The 20,805-nt window shown below is 43.0% G+C and overlaps 1 protein-coding gene and 2 pseudogenes across 1 annotated transcript; all 3 read right to left on the bottom strand.

The window, feature by feature from the left end:
* Positions 1 to 8,536: 8,536 nt before the first annotated feature.
* Positions 8,537 to 9,794, bottom strand: LOC126066064 (hydroxycarboxylic acid receptor 2-like; annotated as a pseudogene).
* A 4,678-nt stretch (positions 9,795 to 14,472) lies between these two features.
* Positions 14,473 to 15,473, bottom strand: LOC126066062 (hydroxycarboxylic acid receptor 3-like; annotated as a pseudogene).
* Positions 15,474 to 16,011: 538 nt separating this feature from the next.
* LOC126065977 (hydroxycarboxylic acid receptor 2-like) lies at positions 16,012 to 19,134 on the bottom strand. The gene has a single exon (XM_049866682.1). It carries the CDS (start codon positions 19,053 to 19,055, stop codon positions 18,003 to 18,005), a length of 1,053 nt encoding a protein of 350 aa, XP_049722639.1. The 5' UTR covers positions 19,056 to 19,134; the 3' UTR covers positions 16,012 to 18,002.
* Between the last annotated feature and the right edge of the window lie 1,671 nt (positions 19,135 to 20,805).

The following is a 20,805-nucleotide window of genomic DNA, read 5'->3' as shown; positions in this document are numbered from 1 at the left end:
CTTATACAATATTTGTCCTTTTGCTCTGACTAATTTCGTTCAGCATAATGCCTTCCAGGTTCCTCGATGTCATGAAATGTTTCACAGTTTCGTCACTGTTCTTTATCGGTGCATAGTATTCCATTGTGTGAATATACCACAATTTATTTACCCATTCATCTGTTGATGGACACCTTGGTTGCTTCCAGCTTTTTGCTATTGTAAACAGAGCTGCAATAAACATGGGTGTGCATATATCTGTTTGTGTGAAGGCTCTTGTTTCTCTAGGGTATATTCCGAGGAGTGGGATTTCTGGGTTGTATGGTAGTTCTATTTCTAACTGTTTAAGATAACACCAGATAGATTTCCAAAGTGGTTGTACCATTTTACATTCCCACCAGCAGTGTATAAGAGTTCCAATCTCTCCGCAGCCTCTCCAACATTTATTATTTTGTGTTTTTTGGATTAATGCCAGCCTTGTTGGTGTGAGATGGAATCTCATCGTAGTTTTAATTTGCATTTCTCTAATGGCTAATGATCGAGAGCATTTTCTCATGTATCTGTTGGCTGCCTGAATATCTTCTTTAGTGAAATGTGTGTTCATATCCTTTGCCCACTTCTTGATTGGGTTGTTTGTCTTTTTGTGGTTGAGTTTTGACAGAATCATGTAGATTTTAGAGATCAGGCACTGGTCGGAGATGTCATAGCTGAAAATTCTTTCCCAGTCTGTAGGTGGTCTTTTTACTCTTTTGGTGAAGTCTTTAGATGAGCATAGGTGTTTGATTTTTAGGAGCTCCCAGTTATCTGGTTTCTCTTCATCATTTCTGGTAATGTTTTGCATTCTGTTTATGCCTCATATTAGAGCTCCTAATGTTGTCCCTATTTTTTCTTCCATGATCTTTATTGTTTTAGTCTTTATGTTTAGATCTTTGATCCACTTGGAGTTAGTTTTTGTGCATGGTGTGAGGTATGGGTCCTGTTTCATTCTTTTGCAAATGGATATCCATTTATGCCAGCACCATTTGTTAAAAAGACTATCTTTTCCCCAATTAACTGACACTGGGCCTTTGTCAAATATCAGCTGCTCATATGTGGTTGGATTTATATCTGGGTTCTCAATTCTGTTCCATTGGTCTATGTGTCTGTTGTTGTACCAGTACCAGGCTGTTTTGACTACTGTGGCTGTATAGTAGGTTCTGAAATCAGGTAGAGTGAGGCCTCCCACTTTCTTCTTCTTTTTCAGTAATGCTTTGCTTGTCCGAGGCTTCTTTCCCTTCCATATGAAGTTGGTGATTTGTTTCTCTATCACCTTAAAATATGACATTGGAATTTGGATCGGAAGTGCGTTAAATGTATAGATGGCTTTTGGTAGAGTAGACATTTTTACTATGTTAAGTCTTCCTATCCATGAGCAAGGTATGTTTTTCCACTTAAGTATGTCCTTTTGAATTTCTTGTAGTAGAGCTTTGTAGGTTTCTTTGTATAGGTCTTTTACATCCTTGGTAAGATTTATTCCTAAGTATTTTATCTTCTTGGGGCCTACTGTGAATGGTATAGATTTGGTTATTTCCTCTTCGGTGTTCTTTTTGTTGATGTAGAGGAATCCTAGTGATTTTTGTATGTTTATTTTATAACCTGAGACTCTGCCAAACTCTTCTATTAGTTTCAGTAGTTTTCTGGAGGATTCCTTAGGGTTTTCTGTGTATCAGATCATGTCATCTGCAAATAGAGATAACTTTACTTCCTCCTTGCCAATCCGGATATCTTTTATTTCTTTGTCTAGCCTAATTGCCCTGGCTAGGACTTCAAGTACGATGTTGAACAAGAGCGGTGATAAAGGGCATCCTTGTCTGGTTCCCATTCTTAAGGGAAATGCTTTCAGGTTCTCTCCATTTAGATTGATATTGGCTGTTGGCTTTGCATAGATGCCCTTTATTATGTTGAGGAATTTTCCTTCAATTCCTATTTTGGTAAGAGTTTTTATCATAAATGGGTGTTGGACTTTGTCAAATGCCTTTTCTGCATCAATTGATAAGATCATGTGGTTTTTATCTTTTGTTTTATTTACGTGATGGATTACATTAATGGTTTTTCTGATATTAAACCAGCCTTGCATACCTGGTATAAATCCCACTTGATCATGGTGAATTATTTTTTTGATGTGTTGTTGGATCCTATTGGCTAGAATTTTGTTGAGGATTTTTGCATCTATGTTCATGAGGGATATAGGTCTATAATTTTCTTTTTTTGTAATGTCTTTACCTGGTTTTGGTATCAGGGAGATGGTGGCTTCATAGAATGAGTTGGGTAGTATTCCGTCATTTTCTATGCTTTGAAATACCTTCAGTAGTAGCGGTGTTAACTCTTCTCTGAAAGTTTGGTAGAACTCTGCAGTGAAGCCATCCGGGCCAGGGCTTTTTTTTGTTGGAAGTTTTTTGATTACCATTTCAATCTCTTTTTTTGTTATGGGTCTATTTAGTTGTTCTACTTCTGAATGTGTTAGTTTAGGTAGGTAGTATTTTTCCAAGAATTCATCCATTTCTTTCAGGTTTTCAAATTTGTTAGAGTGCAATTTTTCATAGTAATCTGAAATGATTCTTTTAATTTCATGTGGTTCTGTTATGATGTGGTCCTTTACGTTTCTTATTCGGGTTATTTGTTTCCTTTCCTGTGTTTCTTTAGTCAGTCTAGCCAATGGTTTATCAATTTTGTTAATTTTTTGAAAGAACCAGCTTTTGGCTTTGTTAATTCTTTCAATTGTTTTTCTGTTCTCTAATTCATTTAGTTCAGCTCTAATTTTTATTATTTGTTTTCTTCTGGTGCCTGATGGATTCTTTTGTTGCTCACTTTCTATTTGTTCAAGTTGTAGGGACAGTTCTCTGCTTTTGGCTCTTTCTTCTTTTTGTATGTGTGCATTTATCGATATAAATTGGCCTCTGAGCACTGCTTTTGCTGTGTCCCAGAGGTTTTGATAGGAAGTATTTTCATTCTCGTTGCATTCTATGAATTTCCTTATTCCCTCCTTGATGTCTTCTATAACCCAGTCTTTTTTCAGGAGGGTATTGTTCAGTTTCCAAGTATTTGATTTCTTTTCCCTAGTTTTTCTGTTATTGATTTCTAGTTTTATTGCCTTGTGGTCTGAGAAGATGCTTTGTAATATTTCGATGTTTTGCACTCTGCAAAGGTTTGTTTTATGACCTAATATGTGGTCTATTCTAGAGAATGTTCCATGTGCGCTAGAAAAAAAAAGTATACTTCGCAGCAGTTGGGTGGAGAGTTCTGTATAAGTCAATGAGGTCAAGTTGGTTGATTGTTGTAAGTAGGTCTTCCATGTCTCTATTGAGCTTCTTCCTGGATGTCCTGTCCTTCTCCGAAAGTGCTGTGTTGAAGTCTCCTACTATAATTGTGGAGGTTTCTATCACACCTTTCAATTCTGTTAAGATTTGATTTATGTATCTTGCAGCCCTGTCATTGGGTGCGTAAATATTTAATATGGTTATGTCTTCCTGAGCAATTGTCCCTTTTATCATTATATAGTGTCCTTCTTTATCCTTTGTGGTGGATTTAAATCTAAAGTCTATTTTGTCAGAAATTAATATTACTACTCCTGCTGTTTTTTGCTTATTGTTTGCTTGATATATTTTTTTCCATCCTTTGAGTTTTAGTTTGTTTGTGTCTCTAAGTCTAAGGTGTGTCTCTTGTAGGCAGCATATAGACAGATCGCCACACATAGGTAATTTTTATTTAACTGTCTCATGATGTGGAGACCCTGGTGGCATAGCAGTTAAAATCCGGCTGGTACAAAACAATAAATGTTGGAGAGGCTGTGGAGAGATTGGAACACTTCTACACTGCTGGTGGGAATGTAAAACAGTACAACCACTTTGGAAATCGATTTGGCGCTTCCTTAAAAAGCTAGAAATAGAACTACCATACGATCCAGCAATCCCACTCCTTGGAATATATCCTAGAGAAATAAGAGCCTTTATACAAACAGATATATGCACACCCATGTTTATTGCAGCACTGTTTACAATAGCAAACAGCTGGAAGCAACCAAGGTCCCCATCAACAGATGAATGGATAAATCAATTGTGGTATATTCACAAAATAGAATACTATATATCGGTAAAGACCAGTGATGAATCTGTGAAACATTTCATAACATGGAGGAATCTGGAAGGCATTATGCTGAGTGAAATTAGTCAGTTGCAAAAGGACAAATATTGTGTAAGACCACTATTATAAGAACTTGAGAAATAGTTTAAACAGAGAAGAAAATATTCTTTGACGGTTATGGGAGAGGGGAGGAAGGGTGGGAGAGGAGTATCCAGTAATTAGATAGTAGATAAGAACTAGTTTGGGTGACGGGAAAGACAACACACAATACAGGCAAGGTCAGCACAACTGGACTAAACCAAAAGCAAAGAAGTTTCCTGAATAAACTGAGTGCTTTGAAGTCCAGTGTAGCAAGGTCGGGGGTTTAGGGAGCATGGTTTCAGGGGACATCTAAGTCAATTGGCGTAATAAAATCTATTAAGAAAATATTCTGCGTTCCACTTTGGAGAGTGGCGTCTGGGGTCTTAAACACTAGCAAGCGGCCATGTAAGATGCATCAATGAGTCTCAACCCACCTGGATCAAAGGAGAATGAAGAACACCAAGGACACAAGGTAATTACGAGCCCAAGAGGCAGAACCAAAAACCCAAACCAGACCCAGTGCCGTCGAGTCGATTCCAACTTATAGCAACCCTATAGGACAGAGTAGAACTGCCCCATAGAGTTTCCAAGGAGTACCTGGCAGATTCAAACTGCCGACCCTTTGGTTAGGAGCCATAGCACTTAATCACTACGCCACCAGGGTTTCCAAGAGACAGAAAGGGCCACATATACCACAGACTACATCATCCTGAGACCAGAAGAACTAGATGGTACCCGGCTACAACCAATGACTGCCCTGACAGGGAACACAACAGAGAACCCCTGAGGGAGCAGGAGAGCAGTGGCATGCAGACCCCAAATTCTCGTAAGACCAAACTTAATGATCTGACTGAAACTAGAAGGATCCCGGTGGTCATGGCCCCCCGACCTTCTGTTGGTCCAAGACAGGAACCATTCCCTAAGCCAACTCTTCAGACAGGGATTGAACTGGACAATGGGTTGGAGAGGGATGCTGGTGAGGAGTGAGCTTCTTGGATCAGGTGGACACTTGAGACTATGTTGGCGTCTCCTGCCTGGAGGGGAGATGAGAGGGTAGAGGGGGTTAGAAGCTGACGAAATGGACACAAAAATGGAGACTCGAGGGAGGGAGCAGGTTGTCTCATTAGGGGCAGAGCAATTGGAAGTATGTAGCAAGGTGTATATAAACTTTTGTGTGAGAGACTGACTTGATTTGTAAACTTTCACTTAAAGCACAATAAAAACTTAAAAAAAAAAAAAAGTCTGGCTGCTAACCAAAGAGTTGGCAATTTGAATCTACCAGGTGCTCCTTGGAAAACTTATGGGGCAGTTCTACTCTGTTCTATAGGGTCACCATGAGTCAGAATAGACTTGATGGCAATGGGTTTGGTTTTTTTAGGTCTTGTGATGTAGATCAGCAGCTGCATCATGTTCTCACTTTACAGTATTCGATTTTTCTAACAGGACACAGTTAACAACCCATGAAGCTCTCGGCTTAAGTGAGAAGTCCATTTCCGTGAACCATGACCCAGACATATGCACACCAGACTGTGCCTCATATCAAAGTTTATTGAATTGGTAGAATTATTCTAAGCACAGAAACACACAAGTGGTAAGCCATGGAACCTGGAGAAATCTTCGCCTTTAATCACTGGGCGGTATATCACACTTCTTTTAATTGAAAAAGCATACAGAGGTGGGAAATTGCTTTCTTTCTGATGACTTTTTTACTGCTCAACCCTCAAATTAGTGCAAACAAGAGAGAAAAGGGTTAGTCACTGGTAGGAGCACAAAGGGGTCGAATTCGGAACAGAACATCTATTGCTCATATGCAAGTTCAAATCGAAACTGAAGAAAATTAGAACAAGTCCACGAGAGCCAAAGTATGACGTTGAGTATATCCCACATGAATTTAGAGACCATCTCAAGAATAGATATGACATGTTGAACACTAATGACCGAAGACCAGATGAATTGTGGAATGACATCAAGGACATGATACATGAAGAAAGAGGTTATTAAAAAGACAGGAGAGAAACCAAAGATCAAAATGGGTGTCAGAAGAGACTCTGAAACTTGTTATTGAATGTCGAGTAGCTAAAGCGAAAGTAAAATATGATGAAGTAAAAGAGCTGAACAGATGATTTCAAAGGGCGGCTGGGGAAGACAAAGTAAAGTATTATGATGACATAGGCAGAGACCCGGAGATAGAAAACCAAAAGGGAAGAACACACTCAGCATTTCTCAAGCTGAAAAAACTGAAGAAAAAATTTAAACCTCAAGTTGCAATACTAAATGATTGTATGGGGAAAATCATAAACCACACAGGAAGCATCAAAAGAAGATGCAAGGAATACGTAGTCACTATACCAAAAAGAATTGGTCAATGTTCAACCATTTCAGGAGGTAGCATATGATTAGGAACCGATGTACTGAAGGAAGAAGTCCAAGGCATTGGTGAAAAACAAGTCTTCGGGAATTGACAGAATACCAACTAAGATGTTTCAACAAACTGATACAGCGCTGGAAGTGCTCGCTCACCCATCTATGCCAAGAAATTTGGAAGACAGCTTCCTGGCCAACCGACTGGAAGAGATTCATATTTATGCCTATTCCCAAGAAAGGTGATCCAACCGAATGCAGAAATTATTGAACAATATCATTAAAATCACATGCAAGCAAAATTTTGCTGAAGATCATTCAAAAGCGGCTGCAACAGTATATTGACAGGAAATTGCCAGAAATTCAAGCCGGATTCAGAAGAGGACGTGGAACCAGGGATATCATTGTTGATGTCAGATGGATCCTGGCTGAAAGCAGAGAATACTAGAAAGATGTTTGCCTGTGTTTTATTACTATGCTAAGGCATTCGACTGTGTGGCTCATACCAAATTACGGATAACATTGCAGAGAATGGGAATTTCAGGACACTTAATTGTGCTTATGAGGAATCTGTACATGGATCAAGAGGAAGTCGTTTGAGCAGAACAAGGGGATACTGCATATTTTAAAGTCAGGAAAACTATGGGTCAGGGTTGTATCCTTTCACCATACGTATTTAATCTGTATGCTGAACAAATAATCTGAGAAATTGGACTATATGAAGAATGGGGCGTCAGGATTGGAGGAAGACTCATTAACGGCCTGTATAATGCAGATGACACAACCTTGCTTGCTGAAAGTAAAGAGAACTTGAAGCACTTACTAATGAAGATCAAAGACCACAGCCTTCAGTATGGATTACACCTCAACATAAAGAAAATGAAAATCCTCACAACTGGACCAATGAGCAACATCATGATAAATGGAGAAAAGATTGACATTGTCAAGGATTTCAACTTCTTGGATCCAAAATCAACATCCATGGAAGCAGAAGTCAAGAAATGAAAAGACACATTGCATTGGGCAAATTGGCTGCAAAAGACCTCTTTAAAGTGATGAAAAGCAAGGAAGTCACCTTGAGAACTAAGGTGCACCTGACCCAAGTCATGGTGTTTTAAATCACCTCATATGCAGGCAAAAGCTGGGCAATGAATAAGGAAGACTGAAGAAGAATTGATGCCTTTGAACTGTGGTGTTGGAGAAGAATATTGAGTATACCACGGACTGCTAAAAGAATGAACAAATCTGTCTTAGAAGAATTACAACCAGAATGCTCCTTAGAAACAAGGGTGGCAAGACTATGTCTCACATACTTTGGACATGTTGTCAGAAGGGATCAGTCCCTGGGGAAGGACATCATGCTCAGTAAAGTAGAAAGTCAGCAAAAAAGAGGAAGACCCTCAATGAGATGGATTGACACAGTGGCTACAACAATGGGTTCAAACATACCAAAAATTGTGAGGATGGTGCTGGACCAGGCAGTGTTTCATTTTGTTGTACATTGGGTCGCTATGAGTTGGAACCGACTCGGTGGCACCTAGCAACAACAACAAAAACAGAAGCACAAAGACCATTTCCTTCCCCTTAACAACACTGTTTAACTTGGTCCCTCCAGGGGCTCATTGCCTTCTTAACTCCACTGGCAACTTGGATATTAACGAAAGCTTGTGAGCGTGTCTTTACCTAGTCTGTTTCTACTACCCAGTTGACCTACTGTCTTGTTTAATGATTTCTGGGCTTCCTCCAGGAGAAATATAGCTCCCCTCCAATCATTCAGCTCTCCTTCTCTCACCTGGAACTAATGAATAGGCTAAATATTGCCCCTGGAGCTGTGAACCATCCCCATATCAGGCAGATGAAGAAAGGGCAGCAAGTCACAGGTGTCCATGGACTTCTCTGTGGCTGTGACTCTGCTCAGCAGAAGTGTCGAAAACGTTGCCATCTTCAGCTCTGCATATGGCAGAGATTAAGCGAGAGTTTCAGAAGCCTACAATCTTTACTCTCCCTTCACGCCAAGATTTCTGTAGTGACAGCTTTCAACCAAGTGCTTCACTTGGCCTAACTGTTTCTCTAAATCAGATTCTCTGAACCTGGGAGTCCCAGGAAACCTCGGGCCAAGTCCAGGGATCTTACTCTGTGCAACAGCAAAACCATATATCCAGTGATCGTGGTTCTCAGTGAATATGTCCCTTCTTGGCTCCTTCCCCAAGGAGAGATTGGGGTCAGATAACAGGAGTTCCTTGCCACATTGGAGTTGGCCATGAGTTTCCAGAGTATTCCTGTTGGTGTTCTGATCCTCCATGAGCTCCATACTCCTGCTCCAGTTATTATCTGGCTCACCTGTCAGCTTGTTCCAGAAGCAGTTGTTGATCACGGAGGAGAAGAAGTTGGAGATATAGTATACTAGGGAGCCCAGCATGCTTGGAAAACACCCGGTCAGCTGAACTCTAAACATTACAATCTTGTTTCTCCACTGTGTGGAGAAGCCAGAAAATGCCTGTTCTCGTGACCACATTGGGCAGGAAGCAGATGACAAAGACGAGGGCCACCACCATGATGAAGCAAATTGCTCTCTTGATTTTCACGTGCTTGTCCATTTGCCTCTGCCACTGTCTCCAGTAGATTCTGACTGAGCAGAATAGGATGATGCCCAGGGGTAAGAAGAACTCCAGGAAGAACAAGGCATTGTGCCACTCAAAGGTATTGCAGATGCTAAAGCTGTGGCACAGATTCATACCATGGTCGTTGATCAGCATCTCTTTGTACAGGAGGTGACAGGTCAGGTCAATGGTGACACCCCACAAGAGGCAGGAGATGGTGGCAGCCATCTAAATGGAGATGTGGTTCAGAGAGAACATGGGGAGTGGTACACCCGGATATACCTGTCCATGGCTACCACTGTGAGGAAGATGATGCTGTCCTGGCGGTTCACGAGCAGCATGAGGAGCGTCAGCTGGTGGGCAATGTCCCCAAACCTCCATTCTCCTTTCTCTTCGATCCGGAAATGTAGGCAAATGATCAGAAGAAACTCAGTCACAGCCAGGGTTGAACAGGAAAATCCAGCTGGATTTCCAGAACTTAAGATGGAAGCAGAAAATTCACAGAGCAAGACCGTTGCCCAGGAGCCCAAACACAAACTTCAGCCCCAATGGTGGCTGCAATACATTGGCAATGAAGTCATACTGGAATACACAGCAGTTGTTCAAGTCTGTTTACAGAAAATGGTCATCTTTCTTCAGGAGGTGCCAGCTCATGAGTGAATCATCTTAGTCCGACAGAGTGCCTCACCTAACGAATGCTCAAGGAAAGAGATGCGTGTCTGTGCAGTGAACATGTGGTTCAGCTCTTGCCTTTGTATTATGTCAGAGTGTTAAAATAGACTAATGATTACCAGGAGACTACAAGATAGACAGGTGATTGCTGCGCATAAGTCGCATTGGCTGGGAATCGAACCTGGGCCTCCCATAACCAATGAAAGCAAACCAAATCCATTGCCATGATGTCAATTCTGACTCATAGCAACCCTATAGGACAGAGTAGAACTGCTCCATAGGGTTTCCAAGGAGCATCTCGTGGATTTGAACTGCCGACCTTTTTTTTAAAATAATTTTTATTGTGCTTTAAGTAAATTTACAAATCAAGTCAGTCTCTCACACAAAAACCCATATACACCTTGCTACACACTCCCAATTACTCTCCCCCTAATGAGACAACCTGCTCTCTCCCTCCACTCTCTCTTTTCGTGTCCTTTTCGCCAGGTTCTAGCCCCCTCTACCCTCTCATCTACCCTCCAGGCAGGAGATGCCAACACAGTCTCAAGTGTCCACCTGATCCAAGAAGCTCACTCCTCACCAGCATCCCTCTCCAACCCATTGTCCAGTCCAATCCATGTCTGAAGAGTTGGTTTCGGGAATGTTTCCTGTCCTGGGGCAACAGAAGGTCTGGGGGCCGTGACTACCGGGGTCTTTCCAGTCTCAGTCAGACCATTAAGTCTGGTCTTATGAGAATTTGGGGTCTGCATGCCACTGCTCTCCTACTCCCTCAGGGGTTCTCTGTAGTGTTCTCTGTCAGGGCAGTCATCGGTTGTAGTCAGGCACCATCTAGTTCTTCTGGTCTCAGGATCATGTAGTCTCTGGTTCATGTGGCCCTTTCTGTCTCTTGGGCTCGTAATCACCCTGTGTCCTTGGTATTCATTCTCCTTTGATCTAGGTGGGTTGAGACCAACTGATGCATCCTAGATGGCTGCTTGCTAGCATTTAAGACCCCAGATGCCACTCTTCAAAGTAGGATTGAACTGCCGACCTTTTGGTTAGCAACCTAAGCTCTTAACCACTGTGCCACCAGGCTCCACAGCAATCCTGAATTCCCTTTTCATTTATTTGTTTGCCCTCCACTCCTTCCCTCTGAAGTATGAGTTCTATGAGCAAAAGGGTCCTGGCTATATAGTTCGTCCCTCATTCTCCGCCAACCAGAACAGCACCTGGCACATAGCTGGTGCATAATATGTATAAATGGATTGAAGGCATGAAAAAAATTAATGAATGTCAGTTGTTGAGTTCTCAAAACTTAAAAACCACTTCGTCTGTTAAAGGTAGAATTGGCATCTTATAACATGGCTCCCTACTGACTTAGACTTGAACTTCGGGAGAGTCCCTGTGTTCTTCTGGGCACGACTCTGCCATCTCTTCCTCTTTAGGATGGCAAGCCCTGCTCTTAACTTTCTACTTCTCGCTTTGTTGTTTGGAGATGCAGCGAACAAACTGCTCTGTGTTTAGGAAATTCAAGAAACTCTATCTTTTTTATGAATTGCCATTCATGGCTGGGAGTCTCAGTTTCTTATCTGGAGCCAAGTCCAAGGCAAGCCTCATCGTGTTAAAAGAATCGAGAAGTGACAGAAGCTGGAAATGAAAGCCCAACAGCAACTTGGACTGATCAGAGATTAAAACCAGTACATCTCTTTTCTATCCCAGAATTGGGTACTGAAACTGTGCCCTAGGAAGCCCTTTCTTCCTCCTTCTGCAGAAAAATCCCAGTTTGGCCCGGTTCTTTTTTTTTTTTTTTTAACTGTGCTTTAAGTGAAAATTTACAAATGAAGTCAGTCTCTCATACAAAAATTTGTATACGCCTTGCTACGTACTCCTGGTTGCTCTTCCCCTAATAAGTCAGCACACTCCTTCTCTCCACCCTGTTTTCCCCATGTCCATTCAGCCAGCTTCTATCCCCTCTGCCTTCTTATCTCCCCTCCAAACAGGAGCTGCTCACATAGTCTCCTGAGTTCACTTGATCCAAGAATCTCACTCCTCACCAGTATCATTTTCTATCCCATAGTCCAGTCTAGTCCCTGTCTGAAGAGTTGGCTTTGGGAATGGTTCCAGCCTTGGCCAACAGAAGGTCTGAGGACCATGACCTCCGGGGTCCCTCTAGCCTCAGTGAGACCATTACGTCTGTTTTTTTTTTTTTTTACAAGAATTTGAGGTCTGCAACCCACTGCTCTCCTACTCCATCAGGGATTCTCTGTTGTGTTCTCTGTCAGTGCAAACGTCGGTTGTAGCCAGGCACCATCTAGTTCTTCTGGTGTCAGGCTGATGTAGTCTCTGGTTTATGCGGCCTTTTCTGTCTTTTGAGCTCATAATTACCTGGTGTCTTCATTCTCCTTTGCTCCAGGTGGGTTAAGACCAATTGATGCATCTTAGATGGCCGCTTGCTGGTTCTTTTTTTAACACACAAATACTAACAGCAATATTCACCAAACTCTAAAGAGAATTTAAAGGCATTCACAATCTACTCTTCCCAACTAAACTGTTCTTATTTGTTCCTAGTCCTTTTCCATCCTTGCCCCTTGCATAGGTGATTTTTAACTGTCTCACGATGTAGTTCAATGTCTGTGCTCTTTCCTTACTTTACAGTACCTGATTTTCTAACAAGTCACAGTTAATAACCCATGAAGGTCTCTGCTTAAGTAAGAAGTCCATTTCGGTGAACCATGACTAGGCATATGCAATGCCAGACTGTGGCTTATGTCAAAGTTTATGGAAGTGGTAGATTTATCCTAAGCACAGAAGTGCACAAGAGGTAAGCAGAGGAACCGAAAGGAATCTTCCCACTTTAATCATTTGGCACTATAGCACGCTTCTTTTAATTGGAAAAGCATTCAGAGGTGGGAAGCTCCTTTCTATCTGAAGCCTTTTGAATGGCTCAAACCCTAACCCATTGCCATGGAGTCAGTTCTCACTCCTAGGTTTCCAAGGCTGTAATCTTTATTGAAGCAGACTGCCACATCTTTCTCTCATGGAGCAGCTAGTGGCTTCAAACCGCAAACCTTTTGGTTAGCAGCTGAGTGCTTAACCATTGGGCCACCAGGGCTCCTTGGCAGCAGAACACTCTTCTGCTGCCAAGAAACAGAGTTGGGAAGATGCTTTCTTTCCTGGAGCCCTTTTAACTGCTCAACACTCAAATTAGCGTAAACAGGAGAGGAATGGATTAGTCGCTGGTTGGAGCACAAAGACCATTTCCTTCCCCTTAATAACACTGTTTAGCTCAGTCCCTCCTGGGGTTCATTGTCTTCTTACCTCCACTGGCAACTCAGATATTAACCAAAGGTTGTGAGTGTCTTTCCTAGTCTGTTTCTGCTATAGCATGGCTGGAAAATGGATTGGTCCCACCAAACCCCATTGACCTACTGTTTAATGATGTGTGTGCTACCTGCAGAAGAAAATAGCTCCCCTCCAATCATTCAACTCTCCTTTTCCCAGCTGGAGCTGATGAATAGGCTAAATATTGCCCCAGTAGCTAAGAGCCACCCAGGTCTCAGGCAGGTGAAGCGAGGAGGCCAGCAAGTCACAGGTATCCATAGGCTTCTCTGTGCCTGACTCTGCTCAGCAGAAATGTTGGAAACGTTGCCATCTTCAGCCCTGCATATGACAGAGATTACGCAAGAGTTTCACAAGCCTAGAAACTTTACTATCCCTTCCCCCCAAGACTACTGTAGTGACATCCTGCAAGCAATTGGCTCACTTGGCCATACAGTTTCTCTAAGTATGATTCTCTGAATATGGACGTCCCAGGGAATCTCAGGCCAATTCCAGTGGTTTTACTCTGTGTACCAGTTAAACTACGTATCCAGAAGGCATGGTTCTTGTTGACAATGTCACTTCTTGGCTGAGTTACTTAAGCAGAGTCTGGGGCTCAATAACAGGGGCTTCATGGCTCATTGAAGTTGGCCATTAAAGTTTCTGGAGCATTCAGCAAGCAGCCACCAAGATGCATCAATTGGTCTCAACCCACCTGGAGCAAAGGAGAATGAAGAACACCAAAGACACAAGGTAATTATGAGCCCAAGAGACAGAAAGAGCCACATAAACCAGAGACTACATCAGCCTGAGACCAGAAGAACTAGATGGTGCCTGGCTTCAACTGATGACTACCCTGACAGGGAACATGACAGAGAACCCTTGAGGGAGCAGGAGAACAGTGGGATGCAGACCCCAAATTCTTGTAAAAAGACCAGACTTAATGGTCTGACTGAGACTAGAAGGACCCGGTGGTCATGTTCCCCAGACCTTCTGTTACTCCAAGACCAGAACCATTCCCAAAGCCAACTCTTCAGGCAGGGATTGGACTGGACAATGGGATAGAAAATGATACTGGTGAAGAATGAGCTTCGTAGATCAAGTAGACACATGAGACTATGTTGGCATCTCTTGTCTGGAGGGGAGATGAGAGGGCAGAGGGGATCAGAAGCTGGCCAAATGGACACGAAAAGAGAGAGTGGAGGGAAGGAGTGTGCTGTCTCGTTAGGGGGAAAGGAATTAGGAGTATATAGCAAGGTGTATATAAATTTTTGTATGAGAGATTGACTTGATTTGTAAACTTTCACTTAAGGCACAATAAAAATTAAAAAAAAAAAAGTTTCCGGAGCATTCCTGGTGGTGCTCAGATTCTCCAGATCTTCAGGCTCCTGGTCCGGTTATCTTCTGGCATCTTTTTCCAGAGGCAGCGGTTGATCATGTGTTGAAGAAGTTGGGGAAAGATGGGTGGAAGTAGTACAGCATGGGGTGCAGCATGCTGTTCATGTATACAAGTCTGAGAGTCATGATAAACGCCAGGTTAGGTGAGCGATGGGTGCAACAATCCTACATCCCAACTGTATGCTGGACCCAGAAAATGCCTATCCTCATGACCACACTAGGCAGGAGGCAGATGACGAAGACCACCACTGTGATGAAGCGAATGGCTCTCTTGATCATCCTGTGCCTGTCCATTTGCCTCGCTGCAGGCTCCAGATGATTCTGGCTGAGCAGAACAGGATGATGCCCAGGGGCAAGAATAACTCCAGAAGGAATGTGACATCATGCCATCTGAACATATTGCAGGTGATACAGTTACTGTACAAATATGTACAATTGCTTTCTGTCAGCAACTTTTTGTATAAGAGGTGACAGGTCAGACCAGTGGTGATACCCCACAAGAGGCAGGAGATGATGGTGGCCATCCAGAAGGAGATCTTATATAGACCATAGTGGGAATGGACAATCTGGAAATACCCGTCCACAGCCACCACCATGAAGAAGATGGTGCTGCTCTTGTGGCTCATGGCCAACATGAAGAGCATTGGGTGGCAGGTGATATCCCCAAACTTCAAGTTCCGTTTCCGCATACACTTGTCTATCAGGAAAGGCAGGCAGGTGATGAGGAAAAAGTCAGCCACTGCCAGGCTGAGAAGGAAAATCCAGCTGGGTTTTCAGAACTTGAAGTGGAAGCAGAAAATCCACAGAGCAAGACCATTGCCCAGAAGCCCAAACACAAACTCCATCCCCAACACTGGAGGCAACACCTTGGGGATTAAGTCATCTAAGGAACACACAGCAGCTCTTGTGTGTTTCATGAAAACAACCAGCTTTCTGCAGGACGTTACCATTCATGAGTGGGTCCATTAGTCCAATGGAGTGCCTCACCTAGAGAGCGCTTAAGGAAAGAGATATGAATCTATACGGCGAATGTGTGACTTAGCACCCACCTTTATATCATGTCATAGTGTTGAAACAGATGACTGCAAAATACACAGGTAATGGCTGGGCATGAGGTACATTGGCCAGGAATCAAACCTAGGTCTCCATAAAAAAAAAAAAAAAATAGCAATCCAAAATTCTGTTTCAGCCAGACTTACTGGCCTGAAAGAGACTGGAGAAACCCCGAGAATATGGTCCTTAGACACCCTTATAGCTCAGGACTGAAGTCACTCTGAGGTTCACTCTTCAGCCAAAGATTAGACAGGCCCAGAAAACAAAATGAGACTAAATGGGCACACCAGCCCAGGGGCAAGGACTAGAAGGCAAGAGGGGACAGGAAAGCTGGTAATCGGAAACCTAAGGCGAGAAGGGAGAGTTTTGACATGTTGTGGTGTTGGTAACCAATGTCACAAAACAATATGTGTCTTAATTGTTTAATGAGAAGCTAGTTTATTTTGTAAACCTTCATCTAAAGTACAAAAAAAAAAAAATTCCCTTTTCATTCATTTGTTCACCATCTGCCTGCCCCTCTGGAGTGTGAGTTCTATCAGAAGAAGACACTTGGCTACCTTCCTCTTTCCTCTCTTTCTACCTACCAGAACAGCACTTGGCACAGAGTTGGTGCTTAGTACGTAAAATGGACTGAATATGTGAACAAATGAATGAATGTGAGTTGCTGAGTTCTGAACACTCGCAAACCACCTTGTCTGCTCAAAGAATTCAGCTTTCATAACCGACTCCCTGCTGACTCAGACTTGAGGCTTGGGAGTGTCCCTATGCTCTTATGAGTACTAGTCTGCCATTTCTTCCGCTCTAGTAAGGTGATCCCTGCTTTTAACTTTCTACTTCTTGTGATGTTGCTTTGAGATACAACAAGCAATCGGCTCTGCATTTAAGAAATTCAGGAACCTCTACCTTTCTTTCTTCATTTCTTGCTATCCAGGGCTGGGAATCTGCGTCTCTAAGTTTCTTATCTGTATCCAAGTTGGGAGATCAAGGCAAGCCTCCTCTTGTTAAAGAATTGAGGAGTGACACAAACTAGAAGTGAAAAATGTATGAGAAACTTGGACTGATGAGAGATTCAAACCAACTCATCTCTTCTCTAACCCAGAACCGGGTACTGAAACTATTCCCCTAGGAAGCCCTCTCTTCTTCCCATTCTGGGCCAGTTCCTTATTTACTACACAAGTACTAGTAGCAACATTCACCAAACTCTAAAGAGAATTTAAGATGCATTCACAATCTACCCTTCCCAAAAAAATCTTTATTAATAATTCTTATTTGTTCCCAGTCCTTTTCCATCCTTGTCCCACACCTAGGCAATTTTTACTTAGCTGTCTCATGATGTAGCTCAGTGGCTGTATCCTGTTCTCACTTTACAGTATCCGATTTTTCTAACAGGACATAGTTAACAACCCATAATTGTCCTTGCTTAAGTAAGAAGTGCATTTCTGTGAACCATGACCCAGACATATGCAACGCCGGACTGTGTCCCATATCAAAGTTTATTGAAGGGGTAGATTTATTCTAAGTAAGAAACACACAAGTGATAAGCCACAGAACCAGGGGGACTCTCCCCCCCTTAACCACTGGGCAGCAGCAAGCTCCCCTTTTAATGGGAAAAACAAACAGAGGTGGGAAGCTGCTTTCTTTCCTGGAGCGCTTTTACCTGCTCAACCCTCAAATTAGTGTAAACAAGAGAGGAATGAATTAGTCCTTGGTTGGAGCACGAAGACCTTTTCCTTCCCCTTAACAACACTGTTTAGCTCAGGCCCTCCTGGAGCTCATTGCCTTCTTTCTTACCTCCACTGGCAACTCAGATACTAACCAAAGTTTGTGAGTGTTTTTTTTTTTTTTGCCTAGTCTGTTTCTGCTACAGCCTGGCTGAAAGATGAATTGGTCCCCTCAAGCACAGTTGACCTATTGTCTTGTTTAATGATGTCTAGGCTTCTTCCAGTTGAAACATAGCTACCCTCCAATCACTCAGTTCTTCTCCCAGCTGGAGTCCACAGTCATGCTAATTGTTGCCCCAGGAGTTGAGACTTGTCCAAGTCTCAGCAAGTGAAGCAAGGAGGCCAGCAAGTCACAGGTGCCAATGGGCTTCTCTGTGCCTCTGAGTCTGATCAGCAGAAATGTTGAAAACGTTGCCATCTTCAGTCCTGTGAGTGGCAGAGATTAAGCAAGAGTTTCAGAAGCCTAAAAGCTTTCCTCTACCTTCTCTCCAAGATTTCTGTAGTAACAACCTCCAACCAAGTGGCTCACTCGGCCACACTCTAAGTCTGATTTTCTGAATGTGGAAGTCCCGGGAAACCTTGGGCCAAGTCCGGTGATGTTGCTCTGTGCCCCAGCTAAACTGTGTATCTGGAGATCGTGGTTCTTGGTGACAATCTTGCGTCTTGGCTGGGTTAATTAAGGAGTGGCTCTGGTCACATATTGGGGGCTCAATAGCTCACCTTATTTAGCTGTTAAAGCCTCCGGAGCACTCCTGGTGGTGGTCTGGTCCTCTGTGAGCTCCAGGCTCGTGCTCCGGTTATTTTCTGACTCACCTGTTGACTTCTTCCGGAGGCAGCGGTTGATCATGGAGGAGAAGAAGTTGGGGAAAGATGGGCTGGAGAAGTAGTACACAAGGGGGTCCAGCATGCTGTTCATGTAGGTGAAGCTGAGAGTCAGGAAAAATGCCAGGTCAACCGAGCGATAGGAGCTACAATCCTCTATCCCCACTGTGTACAGGAGCCGGAAGATGCTTATCCTCACGGCCACACTGGGCAGGAAGCAGATGACAAAGACCAGGGCTACCACCAAGATAAAGCGAATGGCTCTCTTGATGTTCACGTGCTTGTCCATTTTCCTCTGCCGCAGGCTCCAGACGATTCTAGCCGAGCAGTACAGGACAATTCCCAGGGGCAAGAAGAACTCCAGAAGGAACATGGCATCATGCCACCCAAAGCTTTTGCAGATGCTAAAGCTGCTGCACAAAAACGCACCGTTGTTTTCGGTCAGCCAATCTTTATTGAGGAGATGACAGGTCAGGCCAATGGTGACTCCCCACAACAGGCAGGAGATGATGGCAGCCGTCTGTTTGGAGATCTTGTTTACAGCATGGTGGGGATGGACCACCCGGAAATACCTGTCCACGGCCACCACTGTGAGGAAGATGATGCTGCCCTGGCGGTTCATGGCCAACATGAAGAGCATCAACCGGCAGGCTATGTCCCCAAACCTCCAGTCCCATTTCCTTACGTAGTTGTCTGTCAGGAAAGGCAGGCAGATGATGAGGAGAAAGTCAGCCACTGCCAGGTTGAAAAGGAAAACCCGGCTGGATTTCCAGGACTTGAGGTGGAAGCAGAAAATCCACAGAGCAACACCATTGCCCAGGACCCCAAACACAAATTCCAGCCCCAACACTGGTGCCAACACCTTGGGGATTAAATCATCCCGAAACACACAGCAGTTCTTGTGGTCTACCTGGAGAAAAGTGCCGTCTTTCTGCGGGACGTTCCCGGTCATGAGTGGATCTGGTTAGTTGGACAGAGCGCCTCACCCAGCGAATGCTCAAGGGAAGAGGTGTGTGTCTTTGTGGTGAATGTGTGGCTCGCACCCGCCTTTATTCCCTCTCAGAGTGTTGAAATAGATGACTGAATGGTTACCAGGAAACTGCGAAATAGCTTAAAAAAAAAAACAAAAGCCAGCTAGACTCTTATGCAACCTACTGTTTCCATAAACAAGTAATAAAAATTCCCCGGGCTGACAGGAGCCCACAAAATTTTCTAAAAGTAAAGGATAAGCTTAGGCAGGCCGATTGTCATTTGTGAATCACTGATATTTAGAAAGCATTCTTTTGGAAGGCTGTAGATAAAGATCCAGCCTTTAGCGTTCAAGACCAAATTCACTGTCATCTGCTTGGCTTATCTAATTAACAAAACCACCACCACAATAATAATAACGTCGGGCTAAACAGCATGATTTTTCAGAAGAATTTAAGAAATCTCAGCATGCATATGGTTTTTTTTTTTTTGGATGGGGAGCAGATGCTGCTCAGAATTATGGGGATGTTTTTCTTTTTTTTTAATTAATCAAAGTGAATTAACTCCAAAGTCGTCGTTGTTAGGTGGCATCGAGCTGATTTCGACTCATAGTGACCCCATGCGTTACAGAGTGGAACTGCCCCCTAGGGTTTTCTTGGCTGTACCCTTTATGTGAGCAGATCTCCAGATCTTTCTCCCAAGGAATTGAACTGCCACCTTTCAGTAAGCAGCTGAGTGCTTAACTGTTTGTGGCCACCAGGACTCTACATGATTTTTTTTTTTTTCCGAAAGACTGAGAAAAGAGCAATTGTCTGTTTTTTGAGGACAGACACACTGAATTTGAGCAATGTTCCCATGCCATCCTCTGCGCAAACATGGATTGCTTTCCTACGCTAGAACTCTACAATTACTCTAGTTAGCAAAAAAAAGCTATCTGAAAACATGAAATTTCATTAGATGTTTGAAGACTTGAGCCTGCTGTGAATTGCCAGTGGTGGTGAAAAGTCTATGTTAAAATAAGTTGGGGTTCTTGTTCGCTTGTATTAGGTTTTGACCTGCTTCCATGCTCAAGTAAGTGATTTATTTTAAAGTGGTATTTTAAAAGCCTCCATTTTAGGGAAGTTCAATGTTGAGCTGCAGGACCTAAAAAGGACATTAAACTCTGCCTCACAGCAGGACACCCCTTCACAGGCCATTGCATTGCTTTTCTGTGTGACTGAGTGTAACCCTACAGAACACTTCCAACCCTCTAGTATTTCAGTTTTATGAATTCTTGCTGTGCTAAGTAAACCAAAAACCAAACCCATTACTGTTGAGTCAATTCCGACTCATAGTGACCCTGTAGAGACCTATAGAGAAGAACTGCCCCATGGGGTTTCCACAGAGTGCCTGGTTGATTTGAACTGCCAACCTTTTGCTTAATATATTTTTTTCCATCCTTTGAGTTTTAGTTTGTTTGTGTCTCTAAGTCTAAGGTGTGTCTCTTGTAGGAAGCATATAGCTGGAATCATGTTTTTTTATCCATTCTGCAACTCTCCATCTCTTTATTGGTGCATTTGGTCCATTTACATTCAGGGTGATTATAGATAGGTATGAGTTTGGTGCTGTCATTTTGATGCTTTTTTGTGTGTGTTGTTGACAGTTTCATTTTTCCACTTACTTTTTTGTGCTGAGAAGTTTTCCTTTGTAAATTATGTGTTCCTCTTTTTCATTGTAGTTGAATTTGTTTTTGC

This window comes from Elephas maximus, chromosome 22, assembly GCF_024166365.1.
Source record: "Elephas maximus indicus isolate mEleMax1 chromosome 22, mEleMax1 primary haplotype, whole genome shotgun sequence".
Lineage (NCBI taxonomy): Eukaryota > Metazoa > Chordata > Mammalia > Proboscidea > Elephantidae > Elephas > Elephas maximus.
This window is presented reverse-complemented; position numbering and strand designations above follow the sequence as displayed.

Bases quoted from the DNA above. Each gene is read 5' to 3' on its own strand.
- LOC126065977 (XM_049866682.1), bottom strand. From the start codon at position 19,055: ATGACCGGGAACGTCCCGCAGAAAGACGGCACTTTTCTCCAGGTAGAC.